Source organism: Antechinus flavipes, chromosome 2, assembly GCF_016432865.1.
Source record: "Antechinus flavipes isolate AdamAnt ecotype Samford, QLD, Australia chromosome 2, AdamAnt_v2, whole genome shotgun sequence".
Classification (NCBI taxonomy): Eukaryota; Metazoa; Chordata; class Mammalia; order Dasyuromorphia; family Dasyuridae; genus Antechinus; species Antechinus flavipes.
The window spans coordinates 531,778,413-531,803,088 of NC_067399.1; the positions used below are offsets into that span (position 1 = coordinate 531,778,413).

Here is a 24,676-nt window from a genome sequence, read left to right on the forward strand (position 1 = left end):
TGGATCTTCCAAGGTAGAGAGGTCCTAGGCTTTGCGGCAAATTCCAGAATGAAACAATATGGTTTGGACATCAAGAACCCGAGACTGCCTAGGGAGGAATGAAGGCTAGCTTAGATACTTCTATAAAGTGGAGGTCTCTTTTTGTGGCTTTTATTTTCTCTGATTTCAAGGTTGAGCTCAAATCCCATATAACTCAGAAGGCTTTCCCCTATTTCTTCACTGCTTTCTTTCTCAGTGAGCCTTCCATCTACAGTCTTTTAATTACCTAGTTCTTTACTATTGTCTCTTCCATTGGATTGTAAACTCTTTAAGGGCCATGACTTTGGTTTTGCCTTTCATTGTTTCCCTAATCCCTTAGTGCCTGGCCTATCATATAGTGAATACTTAATTTTTTAATTTAAATTTGTTGACTGAATTAATTGATGTTTTTTCTAATATTCTTTTTTGACTAGATAATAAATGTAAAGAAGCCTAATATCATGAGAAGTTTTATCCAAAACTTAAAGCTTCTTTAAAGCTCAGAATAGTTGTTTGCTCTAGAACTAACAAATTGGCCATTATATTTAAGTCTAATATTAAATCTTCTGATCCCTGGAGTTCTGGTTCCTTTTTATGTTCTTTCATCTCCAAGCTAAGACATAGATAAACCTAATTTTGTTTTATAGTACTCTAGTTTTCAACATTCTGACCTATAATGATAAATACAAGAGGTGTTCTTTCTGTGATCCTTTGTATGTATACCATTATTATCATACCATATTCATCTATTGTGAATAAATTTCAGTCAAGACTTACCACATAAAACAGTTATTGGTAGATTGGTAGATACCTGATAAACTCAGTCATCACATTTACTTTTTAGTGAATTCTGATTTCCCTTAATTGTAGATTTATCACCTGCTAGTGGGAAGATCTTGCTTGGTAGAATTTGTAAAAAAAAAAAAACAAAAAAAAAAAAACTAACATGAACTTGAACAAACTGTCTTTTCAATTTGAGTTGTAAATCACATTAATTTCATCTTAATAAAATTTAATTTTTTAAAGGTCTCGTTCATCAGTTGGACACTCCAGATCTCATTGGGGCCAAGGCTCAAATTCTCATACTACTAGGTCACAGGAGCCACGAAACCGTAGTAGAATTTCTACAGTTATACAGCCCTTGAGGCAGAATGCAGCAGAAGTTGTGGATCTTACTGTAGATGAAGATGGTAAGTTGCAATAGTATTAAAACTATTAAATATGAAGGAACTATGTTTGAACTGAAAGTTCCCTTAATGTTTTAGTAAAGAATTTATGCATATAAATTTATAGCATGCAAAAATGGTGTCATTTTTCCTGTGTATATGATTGTGTCTGTGTTTGAGATATAGACTGTACCCATATTATGGACTAATTTTTGGAAAGTTTATTTTATGGGATATTTTTTCCAGAAATAAATATTTATGCTAGAGTTCCTTAAAATCAAATTCATGGTAGAGATGAAGTTTATAATTTAGAAAAGAATACATTACATCACAAATAAGAGTTAAATAGAAAAATGAAATTAAATGGTTTATTTTTAATGCTGGAGTTTTAACATATGGAAATTTAAATAAAAGTAAATGGGAAAATGTATAGGAGTTTTCAAGAGTAGGGACATTTCTAATTATCTTAAAGAATTACAAAGGAACTTGATAAATATTTTGTTTATGAGCTGGGGATTGTGGTTTGGATTTGGGTTTTTTCCCCCTGATCAAGTAAGTAATAGTAAAATAAAGATAAACATAGATGATATTCTACTGAGATATAGTCTTAACTCTTCATTCCTGATATTATGTAACATTTTGTGAGCGTGGAAGAAAGCTACACTTTGGTTTCATTTGCCTCCTCTCAATTGTCCTGCTGGAACAAGGCAGGAAATATTTGTGCCTATTAACTATGAAATGACTGTGACCACCTTTATTGTTTAGTATTTTATCATAAAATGGAATTCAGAGACATTTTTATTCTGGCAATATTTTATTATTGATAATTATTAATATGAACATTCTTTTTATGATATTATTCCCATTTCCTGTTGAATCTTTTACCCTTCTTGATTCCTTGTAGCAAATAAGTAGATTAAAACAAATCACCACATTGGTCATATTCAGAAATTTGTCAATTGTTTTTTTACCAATAATTATCACTACAAATGAAGTTGTGAAATCTTTTTGTATTCTTTTTCTTTATATTTTTGTTGACATCATGCAAATAATTTTTTTAGTTCTGCTTTCTTTGCTTTATTTCATTTGATCTTGCCTTATTTTAGGGAATTTTTCTTGACCATGTCTATGTATACTTTGAGAAAATTTATATTTTCTAAAATGGCATGTTTATATAACTAATTTTATTGAATCTAAATTTATGAAAACATTTTTAGCTTATATTTTTAAAAGAAATTAACAATTTTTAAAAATGTGAAATAATAAATTGATATTTTATGCTGTTTCATAGAACCTACAGTAGTACCAACCACCTCTGCTAGAGTGGAATCCCAGGTTGTAAGTTCTTCCAATAACAATTCAAATGCGTCTACCTCAGAGCCGGCCTCTGAAGCTACTTCAGCTGTCTCCAGTACCCAGCCCTCTGCAGTATCAGAAACTTCTATTCTTCCCAGCAGTAGCACTGCTGGTACTTCAACAGGAGGTATGTTAAATACAGTTTTTTCTTTTTCAGTTTCTTTATTTCGTTTTTTCCAGTAAAATTCATTCACTGATATTAATGAAAATATTGGGACTGTTTTAAAAAAATGAAAGAAAATTTATTTATGTTAGTATTCTACTTTTGTTGGATTGGTACAGATTTCAATCTTGTTGGACAGTAGTTAGAAGTTATTAGAGATTTAACATTAAAGAATATATTTTTAGCTAGTGACTAAAATATTTTATTAGCTCAACAGACTTTTTGTATTTGTATGTAATAAAAATTCCTGGCATAGTAGGTGTTTAATCATTTCTTTTATTGATAAAATCATAATTTTTAACTGTCTTTAAGAAAATAATATGACATTCTAGAGTGTGCTCAAAGATTAAAGGGAAATTCTGGTCCATTAACAGAAAGTTAAAGAATCCTCAAGTACAGACATGTTTCTGTAATGTGAAAAGATTTGATATTTCATATTGAAATATATATTGTGTAACTGGTTATGATTTGGAAGTATTCTATGATTTCTTTGAGTTAGGTTTGCCTTCCATCGGTACAGATTATTAGCTTTCTGTATACTCCATTCAGTGCAGTTTTTGTCTACATGTTTAAATAAATTTTCCATAAGGGATCCTTCAGATATGATGGGGTAAAGAAATGTTAGATTTTAATTTTGTTCTCCCCCATTTATTATTTATTTTAATTCTAAATAGAAAATAGGAAAAGGGAAAAAAAAAACACTGCCATGTGAGTGGATTCAAAATGTAAAGCAATAAATTTCAATTTCAAGAAAACTTATATAATACCATACATTGTGTTCAGAGCTGTCTTTTTTTTTTTTTTAATTTCTTTGTAAGTTATTTTTGTTCTTTGCTAGTTTACTTCATTCTTTTATTCCCTTTTCCATAAGAAGGCTGCAATCAAACACAGAGATATATGGAGTTGTGTGTGTGTGTGTGTGTGTGTGTGTGTGTGTGTGTGTGTGTGTGTGTGTAAACATATATATATATAAGCATATAATTTTTTATATTTATAAATCATATTTATAATCATGCACATATACTTTCATATGATTCTAAGTAAGACTATGTTATGCTCATTTTTCCTCTTATTTCTCTGTTATAACATCTTTCTTTCAAAGGTCTTAAGTCTTTCCCTATTTTTCTAACTTCACCAACTCATTTCCTACATCACAGCAATATTCCAATCTTATACTATCTGATTATTTTAAACAGTCTAAATATTGAATTTTAATTTTTGTAACATAGAGGCTATTCCTCATGTCACTACTTGACCACCGCTTCATTGTCAAGCAGGTGCATTTTTATTACTTTTAAAAAATTTATTTAATTTTTTATTTTTTCTCAGTTACATGTAAAAACAACTTTTAGCATTTGTTTTTAAAACTATGAGTTCCAAATTCTCTTCCTTCCTTTTTCCCCACCTCCCTCATTAAGAAAGCAAACATTCTGGAAAATTTGGCACGAAAGAGCAATCAAACTGTTTATATCTATTATGATCTTTGGTCCAGCAATACCACTATTAGGTCTGTATCCCAAAAAGATCATAAAAAAGGGAAAAAGAGGTACATGTTGAATTGCATCAGTACAGTGAACTTTTATGCCATTGCAGTTCAGCAGGTATATGCTTTGTATTTTTTAGTCTTAGAGATTTACCTGGCATTGAGTGTTTAAGAGATAAAGAAGTTATATTAAAACATGTTAAAAACTAATTTGAAAGCTATTTAACAGACATTTGAACACTGGTGAATTTTCAGTAGGCATAGGAAGTGCTGGTGTTCTATTGATAGAGTAACTCATGTTCTTAGAAAAATGAAATTTTTGAGTGGAAATAATATAAAATTTTAGGGCAGTTATTTTTAATATGTTTTTGCTCAGAAAGGTTGTCATTTTAAAAAATGTGTGTTAAATTAAAAAAATAGTATGAATAGAACTTTTTATCTTCTACAAATTATACCTATCCTCAATGATTGAATGTTACTAGGAACCTAGGGTTCTGACACATTGCATCCAAGATATCATGTTTCCATGAGGATCCTTTTCTACAAGTTTTTTATATCTAACACACACTTCATATTCACTATGGCTTTTTACTTACCTATGTTAAAGGGTCAAAGAAATAGGTACAAAGTAATAATAAAATTGAATAATATTTTGAGATGGGCATGGAATCAAGATAAGTAAGGGAAACAGTTAAATAGTTTTTTGATAACTATATGCAAAGCATTAAAATGTCAATATTATGCAGATTAATTGGGCAAAATAAAATAATTATATTTCTTGGTATAAGAAAACTTATACTCTTCCTGAGTTCAATTTAGATGCTTATTAGCTTTGTAATCCTGGGCAACTCACTTAAACATGTTTGGATCAGTCTCCTCATCTGTAAAACGAGCTGGAGAAAGAAATGGCAAACCCTTTCAGTATCTGCCCAGAAAACCTCAAAATGGGGTCATAAAGAATTGGATGCAACTGGAAATTGACTGAAAATAATAAAGCTTATAAATTTCAATGGCTCTTAAATCAGGTGATTTCCCAGATCATCAAAACATGTCTGTCTCCATTTCTTAGATGAATTTCTTAATCTTTCCTGAGTGTGAAAATATTCTATGGCCATGAAGCAGTCTTCCTCCATTTGTGAATTTCTGTAAATCAGTTATCAATTTTCCTTGCCATCCTATCAGTATATTTATTAGAATCCAGCATTTCCTCAATGGGGACAAGACTTCCAAAAGTATGGAAGATTTTTTTAAGTTCCTTTACCATTTTTATCTGGAATTTTTTTTTTTAAACAATCTGACTAAGATGGCCACATTTTAAAGACTTAACCTAGATTTCCTATGATGTGATTTTGGTGTAGCCTTAAACAAAAAGGTGAGTTCCTTCATTAAAAATAAAAAATTTTCCAACATTCAGTACTCTGATCTTGGTATTGTCTTGCCAGTGACAAGCATTTTTTTCTTCATTTCTACAGTTAACAGTCTTTTTCTTTTAAAACTATTCTCTAGAATATGTCCTTATCAGGTAGGGCTCTTGGCTCTTTCTAGATGAAGTAGTTCATCTAGAAAGTCTTTAGTTTAACTGTTTTATCCCTTTTTCAGGCCTCAGTACCCTTTACCTTAGTGCTACAATTTGCCCTTTTTCTTTACTGCCTTTATATGGGCAGACTATGACTTGAATAAGTTTTGCTTCACTTGTGAAAGCGTTTTCATTTATACAGGATATTCAACATCTTTCTGAACCTTTGTTGGCTTTGTAAAATACTCCCTAAGCCCTCTAGCTGATGTTTCATAGCCTTTTTATCTTGTTCTGCTTTACTTTGATCTCTGGAATTTTACATAAGATGACAAAGGTTTTCATATCTATTAAGACCAGAAATTTTCAAATTGGGATGCAGAGGAATAACTGCTTGACTTGCCTGGTGAAGGAAGAATTCCTTAGTTTGAGCCTTTTATGCCCTCATTTTTCTCCCCATCAGTTTTATTATTCTTTCCTCCTAATTTCCACTGTGAAAACAAATAAGTAATAGTATTCTCTTCTTTGAAAAAATTGAAAGTTGCCTATTGTTAGGTTTTTTTCTGAAGCCTGCTTTCATCCAAACTATCCTATGGACATACAGTTTGATGTGCAAACAAAATATTTTGCCTTTTAACATTGTTATAATTCTCTGTCATGATTTGTGCTTGGCTTAAAATGTTTAAAATCAAGAGTCCTCAACATTTTTGATTTTAGGATGCATTCCTAAAAATTATTGGGGAACCCCTTCCACTTAGATTTGTTAATATTTGTCATAAAATGTCTTGGTATTAAGGAAATAGTTTTGACCATTTTTTTTTTTTTTTTGCCATGGCAACATCTAATAAGTTGTAAAATTATATTTTCATAATATGATCAATTTGCTGAATTATTATTCAGTATTTACTAAGAGTTTTTTAGGTCAGCTAATTCTTAAACTGTCAGTTTTAGTTTCAGGGTGATACTTAGTAATTATTTTTAAGTTATCTTATGCATTTTTTTTTTTGTTTCAAGATGATGTAAGAAGAACCACATCTAGTGCTGTAATGGAGACTGGCCCTCCTGCAATGCCAAGGTTACCTTCCTGTTGCCCTCAACACTCACCATGTGGAGGATCATCACAAAATCTCCATGGATTAGGGCATCCGCATACAAGTTGTTTTCAACAACATGGACACCACTTTCAACATCATCACCACCACCATCATACTCCTCACCCTGCTGTTCCAATTTCTCCTTCGTTCAGTGAGCCTAGTTGTCCCGTGGAAAGACCTCCACAAGTGCAGGCACCATGTGGAGCAAGTAGTAGTTCTGCTACCAGCTACCATGATCAGGTATGTATAATTTGTTAACAGTTACTTAATTTTTCTCCAAATGTATAAAAGCTTTCAAAAATGATTGCTCTCATGTTTTCATATATAGTTAATTAAATTTATATAGCCCATCTCATAATTGCAGTATTGTTTTTGATTGCTAATTTAATTCAAAAAAGATTTATTACTTGGAACTAGGTGGTGCAGTGGTTAGAGCACCAGACCTGAAGTCAAAAGGACCCGAGTTTCAAATCTGGTCTCAGATACTTAACACTTCCTACCTGTGTTATCCTGGGCAAGTCACTTAACCCCAATTGCCTCGGGGGAAAAAAAATTTAGAAGCATCCTGGATATCTTAGAATCAGCTGGAGTCGGGATAAGCAAAAGTCCTTGATCTGTATTCTTTGTCCAAGTCTGAGGAGTGGCCACACGAATCCGGCCAGGAGTCACTCTGGCTTGTCTTGCTCCATCCTCTAATCCCTTCTCCCAATCTCTCTCTATACCAACCAATTAGAGCCAGCACAGAATGGTGGGGTGGGCCATTTTCCAAGCAAATGCTAATAGAATATTGTCCAATAAGTAATTAGCCTTAAGTGCTTGCATGTCCGAAACTCAGTGCATGAATTTAAGAGTTTCAGCCCTTTACGATTACTCTTTTTTTAATTTGTGAAGGACTATACTAAGTGTTAGAGAGATAAAGACAAATGAAAAATAGTCTTGAGCATTGAGTTTCTATTCTCCTGCATTATGATTAATAGTTTATTTTTTTTTAAGTAATACTGTAGAATTTCAAATTCTCTCCCTGTTTCCTTGCCAAGAATGCAAGCAAAATAATGTCAATTAATTACTCATGTGAAATCATATAAAATGTATTTCTTCTGTCTTAACTCTTAAGCCAGAATTCTTTCCAATATAGGTTGCCTTCTGAAAACCACCACGATTTTTTTTTAGATGATAAAAATAGAGTGACTAAGGTCAGCATAATCACATACTTTTTTCTTTATTCTGTGTGAATCCAAGTGAAATATAGAGGCATGTGCTCACATAAATACACACACATTATGTAAAGTGAAAAAGATTCAAAGTCACTTTTTTGTGTGCATTGGAAGAGGCAGAGAAACAGATTTGTCTGTCAGTAAACATTTATTTAATGTTTATTCCAGGCACTGTTCTAGGCACAAGATATATAAATATAAGAAAGTCTCTTCAAGGACAGCACACAAAAACTGAAAAGGAAGAAGGGGATAGAAGCAGGGACATGAGTTGGAGTTTGGAGTTGGGGGAGAATATGATAAAATCCAATCTAGGGGGTGAAGAGAAGTTGGAGCTTTCTTTAAATGGCTTTAGAACTTGTTTGTCCTGTGTGACCTTGGGCAAGTTACTTAACCCCAATTGCCTCAGGGGGAAAAAAAAAATTTGTTTATCCTCCAATCATAGGGGCAGAGTGTTGAGACTACTTATGAGTCATACGTACCAAAACCAGCGCAGTCTCAAAGGATCATCAATTTCCTGATGACCGTTTTTTCTGGGGGCATGATGAAGTCCAATCCAAGGAATACAGCTTGTGAGAAATGAAGGCATAGTTTATCCTTGGTTAGGCGTGTCCTCTGCCACAGCAGATGATCTGTTTTGCACTTAGCCCCTTAACTGAAGCACCTTGAGAGGTTGAGAGAATTGCCCAGTGTTAGCACAGCCTCTAGATGTCATCACTACTTTTTCATATACTCTCTTTGTCCTTTGCTGAGAGTTCTCCTTAGTATTTTTTTCTTCTTAGAGTACTTTGACTAATTTAAGAAAATATTTATTAAACATATATTATTAAACATAGCATCTTGCTGAGTATTAGAGTAGCAAAGACAAAAAACAAAATTAGTAACTGATCTCAAAGAGTTTATTGCTTCCCTCCTGCCATTTCTCTTCATAGTTAACATGTGAGATAGAGGAAGCAGTCTTTCAGTAAAGTAAAAAAAGATAATTCAAATACTCAAGAAGAAAGTATTAAAAGGATGAAGAAAGGGTACTCATTAGACCTCCTAGATAAGTTATGTCTAAATTACATTTAACCAGAGCGTATAAGTGCTACCCATTTTATGATAGCAAGAAAGTCACAGCAGGAAAGGTTTCATGTCCTGCTCTTAACCACTTGAGGAGACTAGTTCCAGATTTATTTGGCTTATATTAGAAATCATGGTTTGAAGGGGGGTTATTTATGTATAATGGTGAACAAAGAAACAATTAAAGGACAGGTTTATTTTAGCTTTCAGTGTCCAAGATTTGGGATTCGGGACCATTTATTAATTGTATGACAGTGGTGTTTAAAAATTTAAACATTTAACATTAAAAATTTAAGAATTGTTCTGCTAGTGTTCTCTTTATTTTAAACATCACTATCATTTTTTAATTATAGTTCCTCCTCTCCTCCCCATGGAATTTTTCTTTTAACAAAGATATATAGGTAAACAAGACAAATCAACACATTAGTCATGTCTTCAACTATAAGTCATGTTAGTGCCTCTAATTGAAAAATGGAAAACATCTGTTAAAATCATAAGTGACCAGATTGATTAGCATGATGCCTTTCAGTGGTGATGTTGTCTTTTATATTTTTATGATCACAGTATAAATTTTTCTTTTGATTTCTTTAAAATACTCTGATTTCTAAGTCAATTCACAGAAGTCCTCCTATGTTATCTTCAATTTTTCATATTTGTTTCTTATGGTAAATTATTCCATTATACTTAAGTACTATAATTTGTTCAATCATCCTCCAATCGCATGTAGTCTATTTTTAGTTCTTTGCTGCCTTAAAAAAATGCTGCTATAAATATATTTGTGTATGTGAAACCTATTAGCATGTTGCTGGTTTATTTTAAGCTATGTAAATAATCAAATTTTCTATATAGTTTTCTCTTCAAATTTTATTGATGCCTTTTTTACACCATTTCTCTATTACCCTTCCTACTCCAGTAATCATTATTATGATATAATCTTCTCTTATTAAATAAAACTGTTGGACATTACTTTTTTCATAAGCACAGTTTACTGAATCATATATTATAGTCATATCTTTAGATTTGGAAGGGACCTTAGAGGCTCTTTGAGTCCAATTCCCTTGTTTTATAATTGAGGAAACTAAGGCCTAATAGATTACCCAAGGTCTTGTAGCTAAGGAGTATCTTAAGGTAGACTTTCAGACCATATTTTTCTGACTATACCATATTTTATCCACTATCCTGCTTTTTTGATAAGTAGATGTGTTTCGTTATCTTTTCTCTAAGACCTAGATGCATTTAGTCTTCAGTTTAGCTTTTTTCTTTAAGCATTGTTTTCCTTTATGTTATTTTAGTCAGTGTATGTTCTTTCTCCATCTTACTTTTTTCACTCTTTATCAATTCATACAAGTATTTGTGTCCATGTTTCTATGAAAACCTCATTTACTTGTTTCTAATGTAAGATATTTCACTATATCCATATACCCTAAGTGATTCAGCCATCTTATAGTAACCATAAATAAAATTTCTTTAATTAAATTCAATAATGCAAATGCAACTTTTATATCGTTTTTTATAACAACAATATTAAATGTGTCAGATTTCACAAGTTGCTATGTTTCCAAAAAAACCCAAAATATCATTTCAATGGACTATTTCATAGTCTCATTGTTGTACTCATAATTTTGACCTCATAATTTTTGCAAATGCCACTATGTAAATAATTGCAGATTTTACTCCTATGTACACATCATCCTTTGGGGTATCATTTGAGTTGTGTATGTGAATGAGAAAAAGAGAGAGAGTGGGAGACATTCTTTTTAGACAGGAATTAAAAGTTGAGTGAATGCCCATTAATTGGGGAATGGCTGAATAAGCGAGGGCCTGTGAGCATAATGGAATATTATTGTTCTATAATAAATGAGCAGGCTGATTTTTAAAAAGCCTGGAAAGACTTTCATGAACTGATGCTGAGTGAAGTGAGCAAAACCAGGAGAACATTATACAAAGTAACAGCAAAATATGTGATGATCAACTGTGATAGACTTAACTCTTCATAGCAATGCTGTGATTGAAGACAGTTCCAATAGATGTGGGATGGAAAATGCCATCTGCGTCCAGAGAGAAAACTATAGAAACTTAATGTGGAACAAAGCATACTATTTTCACCTTTTTTTTTTGTTTGTTTGTTTGCTTTTTTCCCTTAGTTTTTCCTTTGGTTGATTATATTTTCAGTCTCTTGATTTGATACATCCTTATAGATCACTTTAAATTATTAATAAATTCACATGTAAAGTGTTATTGTTTTGAAATTCTTTTGTAAAAATCATTTGGAGACATAGTTCTGTTTTTATATAGCAGGCTTTACCAGTAGACCTGAGCAACAATGGTATCAGAAGTCATGGAAGTGGTGGTTTTCATGGAGCATCCGCCTTTGATCCTTGCTGCCCTGTTTCTTCTTCACGAGCTGCAATTTTTGCCCACCAGGCCAATGCTGGCCCAAGCCAACCAATTTCAATGGATGGTTATGGATCAAGTGTGGTTGCACAGCCTCAACCCCAGGCTCCTCCACAAGCCTCCCTTTCATCATGTCGACATTATATGCCACCCCCTTGTAAGTATAATTATAACTGTGCATATATTTACCTAGTCACATTTTAATCATAGTAATATTACTTGTGTACTCCATGGGGCTGTTTATCAGCACTTTAATATTTACTTACTATGAATATTCTTGGGTCTAAATTAATTTTTTTAAGAAATCTGACAGCTAGAAAATTTAGGTGATTTAGGAAAATGCAAGAAAAATAGTGTTATATAAACCATATTAGATTGCTTGTCTTGGGGAAGGGGAGGTAAGAGAGAGAGATAAAGGAGAAAGAGAAAAAAAAATTGAAACTCAAAATCTTTAAAAATGAATGTTAAATGTTTTAAACTACCTGCCACCTAGGGGAGGGGATGGGGGGAAGGAGGGTTTAATTTGAAACAGAAGGCTTTGCAAGAGTCAATGTTGAAACATTTTGTAATTAAAAAGCTTTAATAAAAAAATTTTTAAAAATATTAAAAATTATTTACATAAAAAATTATTGTAATTTTTTAATTGAAATTTTAAAAAACAGGAAAATGTGTTAGAAGATCACATTTTTAAAACTGGTTTTTATGTATCTTTAGAATTATGAAGGTAAATTCATCATATCACTGGAGTCTTAGACAACCTGCTGAGCTAGATGCTACAGCTTTTGTTTATTTTTTTACAGTTGATTAAGTTGATACTTAGGAAAATCAGGTAGCTTACTTGCTCATGGTCCTAAAAATATTAAGTATCTGAGTTAGGAATCTGTTATGGGAGCCACCTGCTAGTGGCTGCTGGAGATCTAAGTCTGACCAGCAGAATAGATCCCTTCATATGAGAGCATGATAATATAAGGAGACTGAGAGGCAGTTACATCCTCTGACTTCTCTCTACTTCGCTCCGATTTATTTCATTCCCAATTCATAAGCAATATCTGCATCAATAAAGGTTGATTTGCAATTCCTTCCAGTGTGTTATGATTAACAGCTGTGGGGGCTTTCAGAGAATTGAACTGTCCCTTCACACTTGGGTCTGGTCATCAACAATTCCCTCTTTTTTGTTTTATGGGGACACAATTATTTTTCCCTCCAACAGCATGGTCAGTAAGTTTTGTCCAATATTGTGAAGTGGCTGTTATCTAGTCTGCATGCTGAGAAATGCAGAGAGCACTATCAAAGTCTTTTCCTCCTATTCCTCTGGATGGTTGCAGGGTGAGACACTATAGCAAGTATTGAATCTTGTGAGATGTCAGTCATGGAGGCAAACTTTCTGACAGAGGAGAGGACTGTAGTCAGAACAGGCATTTTTCAAAAGTCTCTCATCAGTGTCCTGGCTCAGCCCTTTGATGCGTTGATCCATTTTAGTTACCCTGATTGAAAAAGTATTACTAGATCTCTTCTCCCTTTCCTTCCCTGTGGGTTACCAAAGGAACTCTCCCAGGAGGATCCTACCCACAAATAGCTCTGGAGCACTGCTGCTGCTGCTTCTTTATTGTGTTTCTTGTGTTCCTGTTTGGGTGCCATTTCTTATGGGAGCAACCTGCTAGTGGCTGCTGGGGATATAATTCTGACCAGCAGAACAGATCCCCTCATGTAAGAGGATGATAAGGATACAATGAGACTGAGAGACAGTTGCATTCTATGACCTCTCTCCTCTTCCCTTTTGCCTCCGATTTATTTCATTCCCAATTCACAAGCAACATCTGAGTCAGTAAATGCTGATTTGCAATTCCTTCAAATGTGTTATGATTCATTTGTGGGAGCTTTCAGAAAAATCAACCTGCCCCTTCACACTTAGGAATAGTCCTTAATAGGAATCAAGCTCAAAACTTTCCTGATTCCACATTGAGTATTCTATCCAGTATTCTGTTTCTTAAATATGAAAATAGATTTGAAATGTTTTAATTTATCCCTTTGATGAAAATATAATTCTTTATCTAAGGCATGTCATAAAAGAAAAGACTTCTTGGTCATTTTTCCTGCTTTAAAATAAAGTATATATTTTCGTTTACTAAAAAAAAGTGACATGTCAAATGTGAATAATCTGCCAAGAAACTAGAACTATTTAAAAATCTTTGTTAAAACCTCCTTTAATTGTTAAAGTAGTTTAAAATCTCTACTTCTCTAAAACTTGAAGTATTTTCTTTTATGTTATGTAACAGTTTTTTAAAAATATTCTTGGTTGATGTTTTAGTATTATTGAATTATTTTCCTTGTTACAAGAAATGATTTTCTGTGAATGTGGGGGAGTAAAGAAGAATTCAGAAATTTGGGTGATTTAAAAATATTTTAAAAAAATTTTAAATACATATTTTAGCCCTCTTAATGTTTCTTTCAATCATGAAACCTCCTGAATTAGCATATACGTGCTCTTTCCTGCTTAATATACAGTCTTTAAAGTTTTTTATCTATTCATCTTTATTTTCATCTTTTTATTCTTCTTTAAAATCTCGGAAAGTCTGTGGGAATAAAAGGAAAAGTAAAGTGACTTTTGTTCTCTTTCTATCATCTATTCACAGGCCCAGTCTACTATGCTTGGGAAAAGGAAAGAAAGATAATTAATTTGTCCAAAAGAACTGTGTTCTGCCTCTAATCCCAGCCTCTATCTACCATCAAAGCAGTTATAGTTTTAGTTTAATGGCCAGGAATTTTCCTTCCAAGTTTATATCCATCATAAAATGAAAAATCTCAGAGGCCTGTTTTCTGCTCTGAAGGCCTTCCATATTCTCGGTGGGATCATGCTGTTCTTAACTCTTTGCCTTACCTCAGTTTATCTTAGTCCCTCATTATTCTAGTGTCCCTTTCTTTCTAGTTAATCAATATTAATTACTCTCTTCTGGAAAACATGCCAGGTTTTTTTGTTTTTAAAAAATTTCCTTAACCTTCTGGTAAGAATCCATAGCCAAAATTTCTTCTTTCTTTCCTTCACTGGAAAATACACATAATGTTCCTCTGGCTTTCACCAGATTGATTAAATGGAGAATTTTTCCCTTTTCTTCTACCTTAACCCCTCTCCCCAATACACAAAAGATATCACAGCAGATAAAGACCCAAAGCCAGCTAGATTACATCCTAATGTTTTTGTTTTCCTTGACCTTTTTTGAAAGTTCCCACTTAGGCAATTTTTGACTTGAATTATTCAGAACCTGCATTCTGCAGAATGTGTAATGCCGCAATTCTCCCAACCACCTTCCAGCTTAAATTATTTCTTCCATATATAGTAAAATCAGCTTTATTGCTTATTGAATCATCTCAAAGATGAATTTTACTATTAGAGAACTCTCTTGATTTGTCTTCTCTTCTGTACTTTTAAACATTCTTTGATAAGAAATAAATGGGGATTGTCTGGGGACATCTGCAAAGACATATCTGATAATATCCTTTAAGGATTATATAGAATAGTTGTTCCAGACACTGCTAAGTTATATTGGCTTATCCCTAAGCAATAGGCCTCATAATTAAAGATGCTACTGGTAATGCTACTAGCTCTCCCAAGTTAAATGATTTCTTCCAGGAACAATAAGCTCAACTTTATTTCCTTCTAGTCTATCAGGTGTTTCATGGATACATTTTAGTACCACAGAATTCTGTGGTCTTATAACCAGAAATTTTATCATATTCACTTCATTGCTTCCTAAGCTCTAAATTGTCTTATATATATGATCCAGTAGCAGGGTTTATTTAGTTTCTCTTGCTACTCATCTCTAGATATCAATATATCCCAACAGGCTCTTTTAAGAATTGCTTAAATAATTCTAGGTTATTTCCTCACACCTTAAATCTTCAGGAACTCCACTAACTGGACTTATATGTGTGACAATGACCATAAATAATAATTACCATGACTAAATGTGAATTTAGTTTGTAGGGAAATAGAAATAGGCAAGAAAAGTGAGTTAAACCTCTTATTGTAGCTAGGATTTCTTTTTTAGCCAGTGGGGCTAGGGAATGTCAAGATAGGGGTTAGGAGAAACAAGATCCCAGGGGAATTTATGGAGCCTGAGGCAGAAATAAAAAGGACTAGAACTGGCAGAATTAGAAAAAAGATTCTTAATCGGTCTGCTTTTCCCCTTTGCCCCTGTTTTATAGCCCTCTTCACTTAATAAGGCAAACTGTAACTTACAAATAATACAGTATCATTTATAAGCATATAGGGTTCTTTCTAAGACTTTGCATGCTAATCAAAACAATTCTTGTCCAAGACACCCCCTCTTACTCTTAAAGATGTGGTTTTGTGATTGAGATGTATAGGGCATAGTTTTTGACAAAAAATAGCATCCATTCCTATTAAAAACATTAGAGAGCATAGGGATGAGAGCTCCTTTTAAGGATAAAAAGGGGTAAAAGGAGCTTTCCTTAAAATAATGTTATTTGTAGTAAACAAGCATTATTTGTAATGGAGAGAAACTGGACACATGCCCAGGAAGATCAGGATCTAGAAGGATGCCTATTATCACCATTATTCAACATCGTACTAGAAATGTTAGCTATAGCAATAAGAAATGAACAAAAAAAATTAACAGATCTATAGGGCATTTATGTTCAAATTGGCTATTCTGCTCTATTAATCTAGCCATCTCTGATATCTGGTGGAAGTAGAAAAAGAATTCATGTAAATTATAAAAGCTGGAGGTTAGGAGAATATCCATTCCAGGTAGTACAGGAGTATAGAGAAAGAATTAGGCAGTGAGTTTGAGGATAGCTAAAAGATGATAGCTTGAGGGGGATGTTAGGGTCAAGTGAGAATTTTTAAAGGGTGAGGTAGACTTGTACATGTTTTCAGAGAAAACATGCAAGAAAGAAATCAATAGACAAAATTAAAGATAAGAAAAAGTAGCAGTGATTTTTAACCTTGATCAAAATGGATTCTTGTATACTAGAGTAAAAGAAGAGAAAATAGGGAATAGTGTTAAGGAATTTTGAGATTTAATATACTAAAAAGAGAATAAAAAGTTCAGTTAATAATATCTCCTTTTTTTAAAAAAGTAAAACTGTATAAGGATAAGTCTTCTGAGAATATGGAAGAACAAAGGTGGTACGAATCAAGCAATCCATGATTTTGGAGAGAAGTTAGCAGTGATGGGAAAGAATTTCAACAGTGAACTGGCTTATGTGGAGGATTAGAGATTTTAATGGGAAGAAAGTAAGGCTAGACCAAAGGATGTTAGTTTTGGACAGAAAAAGGAAGGGAAAATTGCTTGTCAGTGAAGAATTATTATTTGAGGAGTGAAGTTTAGGGAGAAATGGAATCTTAGGAAATTATGGTCATATAAAGTATTTTCAGAATTCTTGATTTTTGGAAGTTGAACACTTGCGTGTGATGGGGAAAGATTAGGAATGCTCTGTGTGTGACTGAGTTAAAATGGAAGAGTAGTCATTATAACTGAAGATCCATCATCAATGTGTAAATGGTGAAATCTCCTATTATCTGAGCAGGAGTTAAGGTAGGAGATTAGGCCTAAGTCAGGACTTAAATTCAAGAAGAGATGAAGAATCATCTGGGAGGGAGGAGATAACAGCTTGTAGAAGTTTTTATATAGCTAGTACTATGACAAACAAATTACATATGTAAAAAGAATACAGAACTAAACAAAATAATTCATTTGGAAGAACAAAAGATCTGAAATATGTGAAAAAATGAGAAAACAAGGGATGAAGAGAAAATTAAGTGCTTCCAGACTTCAAACTGTATTATAAAGCTGGAATTTAAAACCATGGTACTGGTTTAAAAAGTAAGATGAATGAAAGTCAATCCATAGGGATTTATTAAGTATATTAATTATGTGACACACTATTAGCAATAGGAAAAACTGAAACAATGGTCCCTGCTTTCAAAGTGTTTACGTTCTCATTGAGACTACATGCTTTGAGATAATGTCAGAGGGAAGGCATTTGTAGTAGGGGGTTTGAGGAGAATGACCTTGAAAAGTCTATTGTATACAGACTTTGGATTTATGCTGAACCTTGAAAGAAGCCAGTAAGCAGAGGTGAGAAGGGAAAGCAGTTAAGCCTAACTGGGCTTGAATAGCCCAGTGTTTTATAAAGTCCACAACATAAATTACCTAAGAAAGAATTCTCTCAATAATATCTTTTGGGGGAAAATAGATAGCAGTTTGGCAAAAATTAGATTTAATCCAACTTCTTGTACTATATTACACAGTAAATTCAAAATACATTGGTGTCCTGAATATATTAAAGATTATGCAAAATTCAAATAGACCAGATCCATTATGTAGTAGTAAAGTAAAATTTAATCAATAAAAATGTTATAATATTTAAACATACATTTTTATTGATTAAATTTTAATATAATATTTAATATATATTTATAATATTTAAAGAAAATTGAAAGTTATTAATAAAGCTAGAGTCATTTTGTATTTATTTAGTTTTTCACTATAAAATAAGGGTTTTGAGCCTGATGATTTTTAATAGTCCTTTCAATTCTAAAACTGTATGATTCTATCCTTTGTATCTATTAGTCGAATGCTGACTTAATTCCTTGACATGCCATGAATACATGTTCTCTTTATTCTTCCTTTGTTTATCTAGTTAACTTTACCTCTAATTTTCTCCCATCTTTAAAAATTCTGAAACACTTTCAAGACCTGATTCAACTCATTCTTTTGAATCATTCTTTCACTATTCATCGTCATTGACCTCTTGTCATATAATTCAACTTATTTATTTTGTTCTCTATGTTCATCTTATGTACCCACATATCATACTAGTCATAGCGACCATATCTTATACTTCTTTATCAACCGTTTTAATCTTTCACACACATATATACTCATACTCACACTCATTTACTTTTGAGTTTCTGCTATGATTGTGAGTATCTAGCGGTCAGCTTGGTGACTCAGTGAATAGAAAACTAACTTTAGAATCAGGAAAATCTTAAGTTCAAATCTGGCCTCAGATACATACTGGCTTTGTAGCCTTGGGAAAATCACTTAAATGCTATCTGCCTCAGTTTCCGCAGGTATAAAATGAAAATAATAATAAAATTATAAAGCTAAGCACAGTATCTGGTACATAGTAGTCACTATGTCACTTTTTTTTCCCTGAGGCAATTGGTATTAAGTGACTTGCCTCAGGGTCTCACAGCCTGGAAGTGTTGTGTCTAAGGCTAGATTTGAACTCATGTTCTACTGACTTTAGGGCTGGGGCTCTATTCACTGAGCCACTTAGCTTCCCCTATTCACTTAATCCTTGTTATCTGTCTCTATCTAGTATATTGATTGGCCAGTTGTAGTCACAGTATTTAGTGAAGAGAATGAGAAACTAGGATTTAAGACATGGAATTTTATTCTAGTTGTTTTCATTGGTGATTACCCTGTACCCCTCTCTATCCCATTTGTTATTTAGGGTATAATAGGGTATAAGCTGTTACTTACTTTCATGTGTAAGCTTATTAAATCAGAGGGAAAATACTCATAGTAGAAATGCATTGGAGAATGTTTTACTTTTTATCAGAATTACTTTAAAGATTGTCCAGTTATATACTTAATATCCACTATGGCATGTAGAAGGATATATCTCAGATTGAAATAAAAATGAGACATAAAAGTAGAAAAGAGTAGTGTCATTTGAGTGATAGTGGTCTTTTTGTGTGTCTGAAGACCTCAAAGAGAAGCAGATAGAAGCTCTAGATCTTTGGAATGATTTTGTTACTTTATAATTCTATCTACTTATATTGGCTCAATTTTAGAAATGGAAGATTTGATAATCATCTAATTCAAATACCCTGTTTTCTAGATAAGAGAATCCAAATCACAGATAACTTGTACAATGACTTACATAATGATAGAATTGGGCAAGTAACTCTTGACATATCGTCCAAGAAGGATGTGGCCAAAATATATTGTAAGCATTCTGCTCCATCTCATTCCATCAGTGTATAGACAACGCCTTCTGTCAATGGAGAGCAATCATTTATTTGTACCTTACGTGTTAGGAAATTGATCAATCAACTGATTGATTTCTTACTTGCCTTTGGCTACACAGCTCTTCAGAAGCAGGACTTGAATAACAATTTTCCTGACTTTGTGGTTCAACTTTAATTAAATTTTGTTAATGACAGATAATAAAGAATGTTTTGTACCTATATGTAAATGCTCTTTAAATTATATTTTTCAGATCCTTCTTTAACCAGACCACTTCATCATCAAGCTTCTGCATGTCCCCACTCTCATGGGAACCCTCCTTCTCAAACTCAACCCCCAACTCAAGTGGATTATGTTATTCCTCATCCTGTACATCCTTTCCATACGCAGATGACTTCACATGCTGCATCTCATCCTGTGCCTCCTCCACCCCCAACTCACCACTTAAGCAGTACAGCTGCTCCAATTCCTCAGCATCTCCCCCCTACACACCAGCCAATTTCACATCATATACCTGCTACAGCACCTTCAGCACAGAGATTACATCCTCATGATGTGATCCAGAGGATGGAGGTTCAAAGGAGAAGAATGATGCAACATCCAACGTAAGCTCTAAATTTGTTTAAAAGAAAAATCTTACTCACCTTTTTTTTCTTTTTGTCTCTTTAAAGTCTTCAAAATCACAAAATTTTAAGACATATTGTAGCTAATTATTAAATACAAATTTCCATTAATCATTTCTTAACTACTCTCATATTGATAACTTTTATGTGAAAAAATGCATGTCATGTAATAATCTTATCTGAGGAATTTATTAAAAAGCAAATAAATTCCAAGCTACATTTCAAGGTTAGCATATGAATGAATGGAAGGAGAGAAAGGAAAAAAAAGCATTTACCCTGTGCAAAAGCATTTATTGTGTCTTATGTAGGAATACAAATGGAAAAGCAAAATAAAGTACTTTTATTCTAATAGAGGTAGCACAAATAAGAGAAGGGTTTAGTTTCAGGGAAGATGAGAAGACCTGAGGATGCATTTTTAGGGTCAGTTAGGAAGGAGGTAGCTACAGGATACGAGGCTATCCTGTAGGACTCAAGGATAGGCAGATGTTAAGACCTAAGATCTGGATGACAAATAATCTACTTAAGCAGTGAAGATAAAGCTGATGTGTAAAAACGTGTATAATTTCTTAATCCCCCTCCCACTCCTCCCTCACACATACATAAACACAGAATATTTATTATATATTCAGAATGACTTAAAGTAGCACAGCTTCAATAAAAAAATGTTTAGCACAATACAACTACTGAGTAAGAAAGTGCAACAAAATAGTTGGCTTTTTACAAAGTTGAAACTAAAGGTTCTACTTAATCCTTAATTAGTTAGAAATTAAAATTGAGTCACATATTTCATTTCTCTACTATAAGCAATGAAGACTGTTCCTGAAATGATCATTATTTACTGTCTTATGTTAATATTAGAAGTCATTTTAGTCACTTTTGGTGCCAAAATACATCTTTAAAATGTAGTTGGTTATAAAATCATCAAAATGATCATAGAGATTCATCTTGGTAGATGATATCTAATTGAAAATAAGGACAAACTAACAAAAATCTATAAGGGTGCAAAAGTATCCTTTAATTTTTGTTTTATTTAGAATGTTGTGGACATTTATATCCATTTATGAATTACGCCTATAGAAAAGTCATGAGATCATATCTCTAGAGTTGAAAAGGATCTTGAAAAAGGTATCTTATGTTTTCTGTTATAGTTGATGAAGCTGAGGTCTAGGAGACAGAAGTGGTTTGCCCAGGGTTACATAGGTAACAAATATCAGTGTTAGGATAGGAACCTTGTACTTTTGGCTCTAGACTTTCTGCTCTTTCCATTGAACTCTGACATTTCCTGAGATGCTGCTGTTTCCTCGGTATAGTGAGGAATATAAAAAGAAAATGAGAGTAGAAATAGTATAAACATTTTAAGGAGGTGATTGTGTTGTTTTTAAAATTGAATGGCAGATTTTAAAAATTATGAACATAAGTTTTCATTTTAAATTTGTTGTGTTGTGTTGTTTTTTCATTTTCCCTCAACTACTCCCATCTTGAACGCTCTTTTTTATTTCTTTAATCTTAGTCTCTCCCCATACATATATATGGTTTCTTGTTTGTATCACTTCTGTTTTGAAATTTAATCTCTCTAGTCTCTTGTCTTTCAGTTTCTTATCTTTTAAACATTCAGTATATATGTGCTTTGCCATGGTGGTGATGTGAACTGATCTGACCATTCTAGAAAGCAATTTGGAACTATGTTCAAAGGGGTATCGTGTTGTGCCTGTGCTTTGATCCAGCAATAACAGTGCTAGATCTGTATTTGAAAGACAACAAAAAAGGGAGGAAAGAACCTTTTATTTTTTCTTAAATTTATTTAATATTTTCTCCCAGTTACATTTAAAACATAAAATAATTTTAAACATTTTGAGATGTTTTAAGATAAGATTCCTTTATCCCCGTGCACAATTAAGAAACCATAGATGAAATTATGCAATACATTTCCATAAAAGTCAAGTTGTGAAAGAAAACATAGATCTCCCACCCTAATGAAAATAAACACCCTCAAAAAAAATTAAGTTAAAAAGAGAGAAGTAGAGAATGCTTCCTTCTTGGTATGGATAGGAATTTTCATTATAAGTATTTCAGAGTAGTTGTGGATGATTGTACTACTGAGAATAAGGAAATGACCTATTTGTACAAAAAATTTTTAGTAGTTCTTTTTGCGGGGAAGGGATTTCTTGGTAGTTTTTTAATTTTTTCAAATATATGAATGAAATTTTTCAAAATTCCCCTTTGCAAAATCTTGTGTTCCAAATTCTTCTCCCTACTCCCTCCCCTAGACAGCAAACAGTTCTGCAATTCTATATAGGTTAAACATGTGCAATTAAAAAAAAACAAACAAACATATTTCTGTATTTGTCATGTTATGCAAGAAAAAATGAAGTGAAAAGGAGGGAAAAAAAAATACATAAGAATGGGGAAGAAGGGAATCCCAAGCAAACAGCAAATAAAGGTTAAAATTCTATGCTTTGATTCACCTTCAGTCTTCAATATTTCTCTCTCTGGATGCCGATGGTTCTTTCCATCACAAGTCTATTGAAATTGCTTTGAATCATCACATTGTTGAAAACAATCAAGTCCATCATAGTTGATCAGTGCGTTATCTTATTGTATCTGAATAATGTTTTCTTGTTTGTGTTCATTTCACTTAGCTAGTATCAGTTCATGGAAATATTTCCAGGCTTTTTCTGAAATCAGCCTAGCATCTCTTTTTGTGGTGGCAAAGAATTGGAAATAAAAGAATGCACTTCAATTGGGATTGGCTAAACAATATGTAGTATATAATTGTGATGGAATATTATTGTGCTATTTATTAGGAATGATAAGCAGAATGATTTCCGAAAAATTAAATGAACTGAAGCATAGTGAAGTGAACAGAATCAGGAAAATGTTATACATAGTAACTGTGTACAACTTAGATATTCTTTACAATATGGTGATCCAAGATCATCCCAAAAGTTTAATGATGAAGCATGATATCTGCCTCCAGCGAAACAACTGATATTGATTAAATATAGACTGAAGCATGCTATTTTTCTCTTTCACTTTTTTCTTCTTGTACAAAATTAGTGTTAGGGAAATGTTTTACATAATTGTAAATACACACATATATTCACTATTTTAAAAATAGGAAAAGATCTTCAGAAATGTTACACACAGACATATATACAAGTTATACATAAATGTGTGTATATGTGTGTGTAGTATGTTGAATGCAGCAGCAGTTAGCTAAATTTGTACTGAAACTGGTTTTGTTTTTGGAAATATTTTGAAAAGAGTATTATAAAGGAAGCATAAGTAAGTAAAAATATTGTTGTATTTTTTGGATATATAATTATTTACTTAAGAAGTATTAAAGTATGTGATTTTTCTGTGTAAGAATATAGGGCATAGGTGTATTACACTTGATGTACTGTTGGGTTCAATTTCCACCTTTATACTTTAACTGCCTTTTGGGTCTTGGACATGTATCACTTAAAGGGCTTTAAACCTCAGTTCTTTCATCTCAAAAAAATGTTAGAATAGATGACCCATCTCTTACCTTCTTTTTATCTCTGTAAAACTATGATATGATCAACCAGGAGATTTAGCTGTCTAAATAACTTGAAGATGATTTCAGAATTATGCTTTCTTTTTCTTTTTTTTTTTTTTTGTTAAGAATAATTTGGAAAATATTGAATTATTTCTAATTCTCTCTCTCTGTTTTCAGGAGGGCACATGAGCGCCCTCCACCCCATCCACATCGGATGCACCCAAACTATGGTCATGGGCATCATATCCATGTGCCTCAGACAATGTCTTCCCATCCCCGACAAGCTCCAGAGAGGTCTGCTTGGTAAGTTGTCTTCTATGAGGATTGTTGTCTCAGTGGTAGACCTGTGATTTCTCCTCAAGTATGTATATCTATGCCCCAAATTATCTTATGAAAATTATTTGGGTATTATTGTCTTCTTCAAGCAAATATAAGCTTATTTCTAGTTAAATTTCTCTTCAGTTCCCTAAGATAACTTTGAGGTTCCTAATCCATATTGATTTTTTTTTCATGTTTTTGGGGAAATCATTCAAAACCTAAAATGAGAGTGAATAAATGGAACTAGACATACCATTTAGGCAAGTTTGCAAAGCCCTAATTTATACTTTATAATTCCTCAAAAGTTGTGTACATTGTACATTTAAGTAATATCAGTCACTGCCCTTGAAGAACTGCATAGCTTTTGGAGTTAATTGTGAGGATCAGATGTGGAAAAGTAGGTAAAGCTCTTTGCATACCTAAATCACCATTTAAATGTTAGGTATTTTGTCTCACAGGACTTTTCCTGTGTTTATCCCCATGAATTGCACACTCTGAATTTGGGCATTTTACCTTTTGAAAATTGCATGTTTTAGAGACGCCCTGTGATTTAGTAGAAAGAGCAGTGTTCTGGCTTTGACCTTTAATGTGTGACAATCAGGAAGGCACTAATTTTGTAATCCTGGTAAGTCATTTAACAATTCTCAAGACACAAGTTTTCCCTTCTCTAAAATGTGAATAATATAGCATGTACCTCACAGAGTTGTTATGATAATCAAATATGACCATTTGTAAAGCATTTTGTAGACTTT

At 32.8% G+C, this 24,676-nt stretch overlaps 1 protein-coding gene across 6 annotated transcripts in view; it reads left to right on the plus strand.

Annotated features, from left to right (window-relative positions):
* The window catches only part of RNF111 (ring finger protein 111), an 82,739-nt gene that overhangs the window by 40,380 nt on the left and 17,683 nt on the right, over nt 1-24,676 (plus strand). For 4 of the 6 annotated variants that reach the window (XR_007951027.1, XM_051980740.1, XM_051980743.1 and 1 more), the window contains exons 4-9: nt 1,045-1,208; nt 2,476-2,667; nt 6,714-7,033; nt 11,362-11,617; nt 19,717-20,068; nt 23,784-23,909. Coding sequence is in view for 5 of the 6 variants with exons in the window: in XM_051980740.1 (XP_051836700.1) it covers nt 1,045-1,208; nt 2,476-2,667; nt 6,714-7,033; nt 11,362-11,617; nt 19,717-20,068; nt 23,784-23,909 (1,410 nt within the window). In the remaining variant the exon portion in view is untranslated. The remainder of the gene's footprint in view (nt 1-1,044; nt 1,209-2,475; nt 2,668-6,713; nt 7,034-11,361; nt 11,618-19,716; nt 20,069-23,783; nt 23,910-24,676) is intronic. The other 2 variants (XM_051980742.1, XM_051980744.1) reach the window with 1 other exon arrangement.